This window comes from Salmo salar, chromosome 20 (assembly GCF_965601325.2).
Source record: "Salmo salar chromosome 20, fSalSal1, whole genome shotgun sequence".
In the NCBI taxonomy this organism is placed as follows: Eukaryota; Metazoa; Chordata; class Actinopteri; order Salmoniformes; family Salmonidae; genus Salmo; species Salmo salar.
The window spans coordinates 46695995-46710000 of NC_138310.1; the positions used below are offsets into that span (position 1 = coordinate 46695995).

At 45.2% G+C, this 14006-nt stretch overlaps 1 protein-coding gene across 1 annotated transcript in view; it reads left to right on the top strand.

The window, feature by feature from the left end:
- The window catches only part of LOC123729216 (glutamate receptor ionotropic, kainate 4), a 185446-nt gene that overhangs the window by 103054 nt on the left and 68386 nt on the right, over window positions 1–14006 (top strand). The window contains exons 7-8 of the mRNA XM_045703471.2: window positions 1857–2009; window positions 3191–3295. Of these exons, the coding sequence (XP_045559427.2) occupies window positions 1857–2009; window positions 3191–3295 (258 nt within the window). The remainder of the gene's footprint in view (window positions 1–1856; window positions 2010–3190; window positions 3296–14006) is intronic.

A 14006-nucleotide genomic window follows, 5' to 3' on the forward strand; every position in this document is an offset into this window, starting at 1 on the left:
TATTCTCTAGCAGTGTTTCTTAATCCTGTTCCTGGGAACCCTTTATTTGCTAAATATCTACCTGAAACCTTCTGAAAGGTTCACCCTCCTGAATACACTCCAGCTCTTTTCCCATATTACAAGGTATCCCCACACGAGCGTCTGCGAGATTCGGCTTCATTACAAGCTATTAGATCTTTAAGAATGCTAAGGCTTGAAGTCTTTCTATGCCTTTAATACAGTTGTCTGTGTAGTCGTTAATTAGTCATTCTTAACGATCAAATTAGTTAATTGCCACATGCTTACTAAATGAATATGCGACTGGTAGTGTAGTACATAACATTAGCATAACATTCTTCCATGCCGCATTTGAAAAATGTTAACCCAATTCACCAGACTTGTGTAAACGACAAGTTTTCTGACATCAGAGAGCGACGAGGAATTCATTAATTGGGTTTATTGAATTTTTGTTTCTTAATTAAGCCCTCAAGAAAGATTTTGAAAAATCAATGGCTGCTGTTTTTTTAGAAACCAGCTGTTTTTCTCTAGTTGTTTTTTCCCCCTCATAATTAGGAGTTATCTTTAATTAATCACAGGATATTTTGTAGTCTATCAGATCGATCACGAAGAGCAGTGGAGGGGTAACAGCTCTGAGCCCCTAATAAAACAAGAGTAGCGAGAGCGAGCTACACCTTCTCTCCCTGCTATTCATTTGCAGTGTTCCAGGGAGCTCTTTCATATCAGGTTCCATTTTTAAAGACCCCTCTCTCTCGGCTGCAGTGTCATGGGAATGAGAGAGGTGGAGGGACGGAAGAGAGTGAGGTGAGGAAGAATGGATGGGGGGGGTTACAATGACTTGCAACCAAAGTGTGTCAGATATTTTCAAACCTAAAAATGATTTGAGATAGGTCCACATTCCAGGCCATTTGTTTTGTAGATCCAGCTACAGTATATGCCTCAATGCATGACAATCGATGGCGTAAGATGTGGATTCATTTTGATATTAGACTACTTTTGAGGTATGAAAAGACCTGACCAACTTTGATTTCGAAGTGACATCTCCCTTTAAGGTCACATGGTGCATAATCGTGACTTATGATCAGGAAGTTGCTGTCATCGACTTTCCATCCTGGAATCCAAATGACACTGAACCACTGTACACACTCGCTCTAACTACTGTTTTCCAAGCTGTTGTTTATACTCTGTTGCCTGTAGCGCAGTCCAATTCAACATTGGCCTATGCAAGGAGGAGATATATCATGGAAATTATGATGGTTATGGGCCTTATATGGTGCTCATTGTTTACTGTGCATCACAATCATCTATATATTCCCATATCAATATGCACAACAGATCAGGGCCAGGGCTTATTGGTTTATTATACAGACATATAACAGTGAAATACTCCCTCTCTCCCTCCTATAATCTTTGCCATCATGCATTTTAATTGTTTTTACATACACGGATGGGGCCTGTATGTAAACAGTCTACAGGACAAATCCCCCTTCCTGCGCTTCCACCTCCACCCCGACGGATGTGTGGTAATTGGAACAGCCAGGGCTTGCCAGCTCCAGTAGGGGTGAAAGTGGTGCGGCTTTTTTTCCCCTCTGTCAGCACATCAGAGGATCCTAACGATCTAATGGAATATCTGACTGCTGTATGGATGGCATTTTGGGGATCGCTTGTTTTAACCCATCACTGACCGACCAGAGCGGACCCAAGGCGTCAGGGAGAATGGAAGATCGGTGTGTGTTTACCACAGAATAGCCCCCTTTTCTTCCTTCCTTCCTTCCTTCCTTCCTTCCTTCCTTCCCTCCCTTCTACTTTCTTTCTTTCTTTTACTTCTTCTTTCTCTATCCCCCCCCCACCCCTCTCAGCTCTCGTCGGCGCTGCTGTTTGACGCAGTGCATGCGGTGGTGGCGGCGGTCCAGGAGCTCAACCGTAGCCAGAACGTGGGCGCCACGCAGCTCTCTTGCAAGTCCTCCAAGATCTGGGAGCATGGCACCAGCCTCATGAACTACCTGAGGATGGTAAGGGCGCCCCACTCTGGATAGGAGGGGAATGGCATTCTGTTGTTGGTCATGTTTAAGATTAAGATTAGATTCATCTTTGTGGAGCAAAATTTGACTGCAGTGCGCACTGTGATATACAGTATGCTCCCAAGTGTGTTAGTTAACATTATACTAAAAGCCATTTGTTGTGTATATCTTTTTGCAGTAGATATTCAGCCAGCTGATCCCTATCCCCTAAACCTAACCTTACTGTTTGATCTACCAGCTGAATATATTTACATTTATGTATTTATATTTATATTTAAATCTTCTAGCCCTTCTCTTACCACTGGGTATATAGTCAGTCATATTGTCACATTAACTTGGGTCACTGCTAGCCTGGTACCAGATCTGTGTGTGCTGTCATTGATACGCCTAAGACCATAGGAGTTGGCAAGACAGTACAAACAGCTCTGGGATCAGGCTAGGTCACTGCCCCTATTTCTTCATCTGTAGCCTATAGCAGGGAGAAGGGGGGCAGGGAGGGAGTTAGAGACTGGTTGACTGGCTGTCACACTGTAATGCTCATAGTCCCTCATTAGGAATAAATGGCCTGTGAGTGAGCCGTCAAGACACTAGAGTGTGACATGTATTGAATTTCAGACTGTTTTTTTCTTCTTTAGTAAAAGCAAATCTGAAAATGATTCATCTGTTGCCATTTAGATGTTTTACCACCATCACTTTGTCATCACACAATCATTTCGTTTGAGACTCCCTCGTATCGATCATACTGCTGGTTTCTCAGTATCAGATGATGGGGTGGCTTAGGGTTTTGTTGCAGCATAATTGTCAGCCCGCTTCCCTTCTGGATAATTTAATCAATATGGAACTAAAGCCCGACAGAACCCAGACATGCATGGGAAGTTACTGACATACCTGGGTTCAAACAGTATTTATTTTTCTTTCAAATACTTGGGAGCATCGGATTGAGCCTTGCCTGCAGTGCCGGATTGGCAGGGTTTGCAGTTTTCCCTTTTGGAACTACTCCATTGGCTCTGTCCCTCAAGGCAACCTCAATCCAGCACAGCTGAAGGATTTGAAAGCAAACTAACACTATTTGAACCCAGATTACTGACAGCAAAAACAACAGTCGCAGACCAAGTGAAACACCTTAGTAACATGGGAGCTTTTCTCTCTTGTTCTCTCTCTCTCTGGGATAGGTAGAATTGGAAGGACTAACGGGCCACATTGAATTCAACAGCAAAGGCCAGCGGTCCAACTATGCGCTGCGGATCATGCAGAACAGTAGAGATGGCCTTAGGCAGGTAAAGTAACTCTCCCGTTCATACAGTGTTACAGTACAATGTTTTGCCCGGTCGCAGGCCTATTCTTTTTACCACTACCCCAGAACTGCTGTGTGAAGCACTCCCTTACATCCTGTAATAGAGCTCTATGGTGCAGCGGGGAGCCATGATAATGTATTCAATTGATGTTTGGTCGTAGAAATATCCCCTTGACCCGCATGGTTTTAAGTGCTGAGGTGTCCAAAACCCCTCCATGTGCACTATTAAATATTTAGAATGCCATTTGGACTGGCGCAGGAGGCATGGCTGAATTTGAAGGAAAGGGAAAGAAAGGAGGGTTTTAATCTTGTTTTTCGATAACTGTTTTTGGTGTCCTTTACTGAGTATCTTAATCTGAATCAGTATAGTGTTTTCAACAGTGGTGCTGATTTTGGAAGAGTTCCTAAGGAAAATGTGTTATTATAATGCCTTCTGGGACTTCACCTCAATTCACAAACCTGCATCAATTAATTTCACAGTAGGACATGTTGGTTTCATGTTGAGTTACGTTGCTTAGTTCCAGTATACATTTGGCTAGCCATCAGTATAGACTGATTCTGGTCTGGCGCTGTGCATGATCAAAGTCAAACATCTTTTGGCCTTGCCACGTCACTTGAATCTGGAAGTCTCACAATCATTCCAGTGCTCTTACAATGGATATGGCCTACTAAACATGCTGCACTGTAGCTAAAGGAAAAATCCATCCAAAACGACTAATTCCTTTAATTTATAGTGTTATTTAACACTAATATGTTAGAGCAATATTTTATTTTTTACTAATGGTGCATTTCGGCAATATCATAAGGTTGGTAGCTACATGGAAAATCGTTGTGGAAATCTGTTGCAGCTCAAGTCGACTACAAAATCCACGATGTAATTGCTGTCTCTATGGGCTGGCTAGGTAGCAAACGTAGCTACACACAATATTACCAAAGACAATATCAGCATGTAAAGTAGCTAGATAGCTGTAAAATCACCTAAACAAACTGCACTATCAATTTACATTTACATTTACATTTAAGTCATTTAGCAGACGCTCTTATCCAGAGCGACTTACAAATTGGTGCATTCACCTTATGATATCCAGTGGAACAACCACTTTACAATAGTGCATCTAAATCTTTTAAGGGGGGGGGGGTTAGAAGGATTACTTTATCCTATCCTAGGTATTCCTTAAAGAGGTGGGGTTTCAGGTGTCTCCGGAAGGTGGTGACTGACTCCGCTGTCCTGGCGTCGTGAGGGAGCTTGTTCCACCATTGGGGTGCCAGAGCAGCGAACAGTTTTGACTGGGCTGAGCGGGAACTGTGCTTCCTCAGAGGTAGGGGGGCCAGCAGGCCAGAGGTGGATGAACGCAGTGCCCTTGTTTGGGTATAGGGCCTGATCAGAGCCTGAAGGTATGGAGGTGCCGTTCCCTTCACAGCTCCGTAGGCAATCACCATGGTCTTGTAGCGGATGCGAGCTTCAACTGGAAGCCAGTGGAGAAAGCGGAGGAGCGGGGTGACGTGAGAGAACTTGGGAAGGTTGAACACCAGACGGGCTGCGGCGTTCTGGATGAGTTGTAGGGGTTTAATGGCACAGGCAGGGAGCCCAGCCAACAGCGAGTTGCAGTAATCCAGACGGGAGATGACAAGTGCCTGGATTAGGACCTGCGCCGCTTCCTGTGTGAGGCAGGGTCGTACTCTGCGAATGTTGTAGAGCATGAACCTACAGGATCGGGTCACCGCCTTGATGTTAGTGGAGAATGACAGGGTGTTGTCCAGGATCACGCCAAGGTTCTTAGCACTCTGGGAGGAGGACACAAGGGAGTTGTCAACCGTGATGGCGAGATCATGGAATGGGCAGTCCTTCCCCGGGAGGAAGAGCAGCTCCGTCTTGCCGAGGTTTAGCTTGAGCTGGTGATCTGTCATCCACACTGATATGTCTGACAGACATGCAGAGATGCGATTCGCCGCCTGGTTATCAGAAGGGGGAAAGGAGAAGATTAATTGTGTGTCGTCTGCATAGCAATGATAGGAGAGACCATGTGAAGATATGACAGAGCCAAGTGACTTGGTGTATAGCGAGAATAGGAGAGGGCCTAGAACAGAGCCCTGGGGGACACCAGTGGTGAGAGCGCATGGTGCGGAGACAGATTCTCGCCACGCCACCTGGTAGGAGCGACCTGTCAGGTAGGACGCAATCCAAGCGTGGGCCGCGCCGGAGATGCCCAACTCGGAGAGGGTGGAGAGGAGGATCTGATGGTTCACAGTATCAAAGGCAGCAGATAGGTCTAGAAGGATGAGAGCAGAGGAGAGAGAGTTAGCTTTAGCAGTGCGGAGAGCCTCCGTGACACAGAGAAGAGCAGTCTCAGTTGAATGCCCAGTCTTGAAACCTGACTGATTAGGATCAAGAAGGTCATTCTGAGAGAGATAGCAGGAGAGCTGGCCAAGGACGGCACGTTCAAGAGTTTTGGAGAGAAAAGAAAGAAGGGATACTGGTCTGTAGTTGTTGACATCGGAGGGATCAAGTGTAGGTTTTTTCAGAAGGGGTGCAACTCTCGCTCTCTTGAAGACGGAAGGGACGTAGCCAGCGGTCAAGGATGAGTTGATGAGCGAGGTGAGGAAGGGGAGAAGGTCTCCGGAAATGGTCTGGAGAAGAGAGGAGGGGATAGGGTCAAGTGGGCAGGTTGTTGGGCGGCCGGCCGTCACAAGACGCGAGATTTCATCTGGAGAGAGAGGGGAGAAAGAGGTCAATGCACAGGGTAGGGCAGTGTGAGCAGGACCAGCGGTGTCGTTTGACTTAGCAAACGAGGATCGGATATCGTCAACCTTCTTTTCAAAATGGTTGACGAAGTCATCCGCAGAGAGGGAGGAGGGGGGGGGGGGAGGGGGAGGAGGATTCAGGAGGGAGGAGAAGGTAGCAAAGAGCTTCCTAGGGTTAGAGGCAGATGCTTGGAATTTAGAGTGGTAGAAAGTGGCTTTAGCAGCAGAGACAGAAGAGGAGAATGTAGAGAGGAGGGAGTGAAAGGATGCCAGGTCCGCAGGGAGGCGAGTTTTCCTCCATTTCCGCTCGGCTGCCCGGAGCCCTGTTCTGTGAGCTCGTAGTGAGTCGTCGAGCCACGGAGCAGGAGGGGAGGACCGAGCCGGCCTGGAGGATAGGGGACAGAGAAAATCAAAGGATGCAGAAAGGGAGGAGAGGAGGTTTGAGGAGGCAGAATCAGGAGATAGGTTGGAGAAGGTTTGAGCAGAGGGAAGAGATGATAGGATGGAAGAGGAGAGAGTAGCGGGAGAGAGAGAGCGAAGGTTGGGACGGCGCAATACCATCCGAGTAGGGGCAGAGTGAGAAGTGTTGGATGAGAGCAAGAGGGAAAAGGATACAAGGTAGTGGTCGGAGATTTGGAGGGGAGTTGCAATGAGATTAGTGGAAGAACAGCATCTAGTAAAGATGAGGTCAAGCGTATTGCCTGCCTTGTGAGTAGGGGGGGGAAGGTGAGAGGGTGAGGTCAAAAGAGGAGAGGAGTGGAAAGAAGGAGGCAGAGAGGAATGAGTCAAAGGTAGACGTGGGGAGATTAAAGTCACCCAGAACTGTGAGAGGTGAGCCATCCTCAGGAAAGGAACTTATCAAGGCGTCAAGCTCATTGATGAACTCTCCAAGGGAACCTGGATAAATGATAAGGATGTTAAGCTTGAAAGGGCTGGTAACTGTGACAGCATGGAATTCAAATGAGGAGATAGACAGATGGGTCAGGGGAGAAAGAGAGAATGTCCACTTGGGAGAGATGAGGATTCCAGTGCCACCACCCCGCTGGCTCGATGCTCTAGGGGTATGCGAGAACACGTGGGCAGACGAAGAGAGAGCAGTAGGAGTAGCAGTGTTATCTGTGGTAATCCATGTTTCCGTCAGCGCCAGGAAGTCTAGGGACTGGAGGGTAGCATAGGCTGAGATGAACTCAGCCTTGTTGGCTGCAGACCGGCAGTTCCAGAGGCTGCCGGAGACCTGGAACTCCACGTGGGTCGTGCGCGCTGGGACCACCAGGTTAGAGTGGCAGCGGCCACGCGGTGTGAAGCGTTTGTATGGCCTGTGCAGAGAGGAGAGAACAGGGATAGACAGACACATAGTTGACAAGCTACAGAAGTGTTGTTTCTTGTATTATTGTCTCTTGTGTCTTTAGAGAACTGTTTCACTTTGATATCCTTTTTCTTCTGTCCTGATTTTCTCTTTCTTTTCTTCTGTTAACTAGATATTCTTTGTTGTTCTTCGTTAGCTAGCTAGCTTCTTCCCATTTAGTAGTCTGCAATCTCACTATGCTGTACCTGCAGATCAATGTGCCTCACAGAGTGGAGTCTGACATTCGCAACAGCAGATATACTTTTGAGGAGATTACAAACGTTGCCCGTGCTACGTTAATGGACCGAGTGGTGCATTCTGGGCGATTCTGGGACAAGGAGCACTCCCCTTCAAGGAGTGAATGGGAGTCTATTGGGCGCTAGCTCAAAAACCCAACATTAGCAACATTCGTCAACAAGAAGTACAACATTACAAACCTTTTCCGAGACGTGAGATAATTAACTTGCTATCTGTAATATCGTACAGCATTAGAATGGTGACAGCACGTCCTTTCGAGGACAATAGGCACGTTTCTCGACATATACACTGACTTTGAGAAGGGATTGCACGACGATTAGCTTAGCGACTGCTTGAAGCAGCATGACAACAAGAATGCGATTGGTCGACAGTCTGCTTGGTGGGGCGTTATACTTTCCTTCATTCACTGGATTCCTATCTCCTTTCTATAATACCTCTGGCAACGGCATCATGCAATGCACCCTGGACTAAAGTAGGCAGGCAAATAGGAAAAATGTGCTAGACCCTGCATTAAATTACACATTTCTTGAGGTAGGAATATGATCAATGACTCATTCAAGAGAAGACATCCTCTCGAGTTATGACATCGACCAGCATTGAAATCTGACATGTATGATAGACGTTTTCGCGATCTTAAAGTTGTATTCCTATTCCCTTCCAGTGTAATGAGAGCAACTTTATCACAGTGCTTCGTCATACCAGCCGGATTTCTGCCTGCTTGAATGCCAATAACTCCGATACACATGAAAACATGAAATGTCCCAGGGAATCGATAGAAAATCACTCAGAGATGCACAAAAAAACAATGTAACATTCAAAATGGGTGAACCTTTCCTTTAATGCTGAGGTTTCTTCTTCTTTTGGCCCCAGATTCTGTTGGCTGCACATGAAGTGTGCTTTTATCTCTGAGACGGCTCTCTTTGAGATAAACACTGGCGTTGAAATTGTATCTTTGTGTTCTGTGTGTTGTCCGGCCTTGCGGCGGAGGGAGAAGTGGCGGAGACACAGCTCTCATATAGCAGGTAGTACTTTAGTCTCTACAAGTTTGCAGCATGTCCCGGAGCACCTGTCCTTGTATGACCTCTCCCCCCACTCCCTGTAGCACCCCCCCTCCTCCCTCCCACAACTCCACTATTATCAATTCTCCATTGACTGCACCTATGGCACCTTACTCCACATAAATGAATAAAGCCTTAGTACAAGCCTGATCCCAGATCTGTTTGTGCGGTGTAGCCAACTCCTAAGGTTGATGTTATGCCAATTGGAAATGGCTATATGTTATGCAATAGGAGTTGGCTATACAGCATGAACAGATCTGGGACCAGGCTATACTGTAGTAGCACCACCTCTCTCCCCCTATTACTGTCTATTCACCACTGACTCTGGCACCTAAGGCACTTTACTCCACAGAATGTCCTAAAGCACTACTCACCCTCCTACTCCCGCTTTCTTTGCATCGAACATAACAGTGTTTGTGGGTTACTGGTTGTCTCAGGAGTCGAGATGGTGAACTACCCTGAATGTTAAACACGAATACTAGATGTACTATAGCTGACAGGGTGTAGGCTTTATTGAATGTTGACTTAAACTTCTGTCTTACTGTATCTCTTAAAGGTTACGTCTCTCGATACATCTTACGTATTCGATTTGATGTCTCCACTTGAAGCTTCTCTATGCAATAATAGTTATACCCAGAACATGTGTACTTTGAAAATTCCCATCACCTGCCACTCAGAAATGTTCATGACGTTCAGAAAATTATGACTATATACAGTTGAAGTCGGAAATTTACATACACCTTAGCCAAATACATTTAAACTCAGTTTCACAATTCCTGACATTTAATCCGAGTAAAAATTCCCTGTCTTAGGTCAGTTAGGATCACCACTTTATTTTAAGAATGTGAAATGTCAGAATAATAGGAGAGAAAATTATTTATTTCAGCTTTTATTTCTTTCATCACATTCCCAGTGGGTCAGAATTTTACATACACTCAATTAGTATTGTCACAAAAGGTGCCGTGTTGAAGGGAAGACCAAAATGCAGCGGGTATGTGGATACTCATTCTTTTAATGGAAAAAAACGAAAAGCATCCACAGGAAAAACAAAACAATAAACAGTACTCACGACTAGACAGTGTAGCAGGCTCAATAAACGCAGTGCTCACAAACAATTACCCACAAACACATAGACAAACACACCCTACTAATATAGGACTCCCAATCAAAGGCAACTCAACACACCTGCCTTCAATTGGGAGTCCAATCCCAATTAACTCTGCATAGAAAACAAACCTAGAACCTATACCCACAACTAACTAACTAAACCTAGAAATACAAACACAGAGCAGTGCCCAAAACCCCCGGAATACATAAATAAAACAACCTACTACCTACACCACCACCCCAAACCATATAAAACAAATACCCTCTGCCACATCCTGACCAAACTCCAACAACAAATAACCCTTAACTGGTCAGGACGTGACAAGTATTTGGGAGCATTGCCTTTAAATTGTTTCACTTGTGTCAAACGTTTCGGGTAGCCTTCCACAAGCTTCCCACAATAAGTTGGGTGAATTTTGGCCCATTCCTCCTGACAGAGCTGAGTCAGGTTTGTAGGCCTCCTTGCTCGCACACACTTTTTCAGTTCTGCCCACAAATGTTCTATGGGATTGAGGTCAGGGCTTGTGATGGCCACTCCAATACCTTGACTTTGTTGTCCTTAAGCCATTTTGCCACAACTTTGGAAGTATGCTTGGGGTCATTGTCCATTTGGAAGACCCATTTGCGGCCAAGCTTTAACTTCCTGACTGATGTTGCTTCAATATATCCACATCATTTTCCTGCCTCATGATGCCATCTATTTTGTGAAGTGCACCAGTCCCTCCTGCAGCAAAGCACCCCCACAACATGATGCTGCCACTGCCGTGCTTGACGGTTGGGATGGTGTTCTTCGGCTTGCAAGCCTCCCCCTTTTTCCTCCAAACATAACAATGGTCATTATGGCCAAACAGAGGACATTTCTCCAAAAAGTACGATCTTTGTCCCCATGTGCAGTGGCAAATCGTAGTTAGGCTTTTTTTATGGCAGTTTTGGAGCAGTGGCTTCTCCCTTGCTGAGCCACCTTTCAGGTTATGTCAGTATAATACTCGTTTTACTGTGGATATAGATACTTTTGTACCTGTTTCCTGCTGCATTAAGATTCCCCTTCACTGGAAGCAGTGGTGTAAATAACTTAAGTAAAAATACTTTAAAGTACTACTTAAGTATTTTGGGGGGGTATCTGTACTTGACTATTTATATTTTTCACAACTTTTACTTCACTACATTCCTAAAGAAAATAATGTACCTTTTACTCAATACATTTTCATGACACCCAAAAGTACTCGTTACATTTTGAATGCTTAACAGGACAGGAAAATGGTCCAATTCACATACTTGTCAAGACAACATGCCTGGTCATTCCTACTGATCTGGCGGTCGCACTAAACACAAATGCTTTGTTTGTAAATTATGATTGAGAGTTGGAGTGTGCCCCTGGCTATCCGTAAGTTAAAACAATTGAAATAAAATTGTGCCATCTGGTTTGCATAATATAAGCAATTTGATATGATTTATGCTTTTGCTTTTACTTTTGATACTTAAGTATATTTTTGCAATTACATTTATTTTTGACAGTTAAGTATATTGAAAACCAAATACTTTTAGACTTTTACTCAAGTACCATTTTACTGGGTGACTTTACCTTTTAATTGAGTCATTTTCTATTAAGCTTAACTTTTTTTCAAGTATGACAATTGGGTACTTTTTCCACCACTGACCAGAACTAAGGGGCTTTTACCGAACCATGAAAAACAGCCCCAGACCAATATCCCTCCTACACCAAACTTTACAGTTGGCACTATGCATTGGGGCAAATAGCATTCTCCTGGCATCCACCAAACCCAGATTCGTCGGTGACAATGGTGAAGCGTGATTCATCACTCCAGTGAGCGCGTTTTCACTGCTCCAGAGTCCACTTGCGGTGATCTTTACACCACTCCAGCCAACACTTGGCATTGTGCACGGTGATCTTAGGCTTGTGTGCAGCTGCTCGGCCTTGGAAACCCATTTTATTAAGCTCCCGTCTAACAGTTATTGTGCTGACGTTGCCTCGCGGCTGAGCCGTTGTTGCTCCTTGATGTTTCCACATCACAATAACAGCATTTACAGTTGACCAGAGCAGCTCTAGCAGGGTAGAAATTTGACGAACTGACTTGTTGGAAAGGTGGCATCCTATGACGGTGCAACGTTGAAATTCACTGAGATCTTCAGTACGGCCATTCTACTGCCAATGTTTGTCTATGGAGATTTCAATGGCTGTGTGCTCGATTTTATACACCTGTCAACTGCGGGTGTAGCTGAAATAGCCGAATCCACATGCTTTTGGCCATGTAGCGTATGTATACAGTGAGGGAAAAAAGTATTTGATCCCCTGCTGATTTTGTACGTTTGCACACTGACAAAGAAATGATCAGTCTATGATTTTAATGATAGGTTTATTTGAACAGTGAGAGACAGAATAACAACAAAAAAATACAGAAAGACGCATGTCTAAAATGTTATAAATTGATTTGCATTTTAATGAGGGAAATAGGTATTTCACCCCCTCTCAATCAGAAAGATTTCTGGCTCCCAGGTGTCGTTTATACAGGTAACGAGCTGAAATTAGGAGCACACTCTTAAAGGGAGTGCTCCTAATCTCAGTTTGTTACCTGTATAAAAGACACCTGTCCACAGAAGCAATCAATCAATCAGATTCCAAACTCTCCACCATGGCCAAGACCAAAGAGCTCTCCAAGGATGTCAGGGACAAGATTGTAGACCTACACAAGGCTGGAATGGGCTACAAGACCATCGCCAAGCAGCTTGGTGAGAAGGTGACAACAGTTGGTGCGATTATTCGCAAATGTAAGAAACACAAAAGAACTGTCAATCTCCCTCGACCTGGGGCTCCATGCAAGATCTCACCTCGTGGAGTTGCAATGATCATGCGAACAGTGAGGAATCAGCCCAGAACTACAAGGTAGGATCTTGTCAATGACCTCAAGGCAGCTGGGACCATAGTCACCAAGAAAACAATTGGTAACACACTACGCTGTGAAGGACTGAAATCCTGCAGTGCCCGCAAGGTCCCCCTGCTCAAGAAAGCACATATACATGCCTGTCTGAAGTTTGCCAATGAACATCTGAATGATTCAGAGGACAACTGGGTGAAAGTGTTATGGTCAGATGAGACCACAATGGAGCTCTTTGGCATCAACTCAACTCGCCGTGTTTGGAGGAGGAGGAATGCTGCCTATGACCCCAAGAACACCATCCCCACCGTCAAACATGGAGGTGGAAACATTATGCTTTGGGGGTGTTTTTCTGCTAAGGGGACAGGACAACTTCACCGCATCAAAGGGACGATGGAAGGGGCCATGTACCGTCAAATCTTGGGTGAGAACCTCCTTCCATCAGCCAGGGAATTGAAAATGGGTCGCGGATGGTTATTCCAGCATGACAATGACCCAAAACACACGGCCAAGGCAACAAAGGAGTGGCTCAAGAAGAAGCACATTAAGGTCCTGGAGTGGCCTAGCCAGTCTCCAGACCTTAATCCCATAGAAAATCTGTGGAGGGAGCTGAAGGTTCGAGTTGCCAAACGTCAACCTCAAACCTTAATGACTCGGAGAAGATCTGCAAAGAGGAGTGGGACAAAATCCCTCCTGAGATGTGTGCAAACCTGGTGGCCAACTACAAGAAACGTCTGACCTCTGTGATTGCCAACAAGGGTTTTGCCACCAAGTACTAAGTCATGTTTTGCAGAGGGGGTCAAATACTTATTTCCCTCATTAAAATGCGAATCATTTTATAACATTTTTGACATGCGTTTTTCTGGATTTTGTTGTTGTTATTCTGTCTCTCACTGTTCAAATAAACCTACCATTACAATTATAGACTGATCATATCTTTGTCAGTGGGCAAACGTACAAAATCAGCAGGGGATCAAATACTTTTTTCCCTCACTGTAATCGCTCCACGCCAGTAATGGTCATTGGATGAGACAAGGCGTTAGATGCTGGTTAGAGAGATGGGGAGGGGAGTTGTTTGTTTAGTTCTACAACACCTCCCACATGCTGCTGTGATGGGTCTGTTTCAGCCTGGCACCAGTCAGAGGTGTGAATGCCTTGGCAGGGACTGGGAAGGTGATGCCAGAGCTAGCTGGCTGCCTGGCCCACACACATATGCACGCGCATGCACACACACACACACACATCCATGCTCACATTTGTGAGCGTATAAACACATACACATCAGGGGCG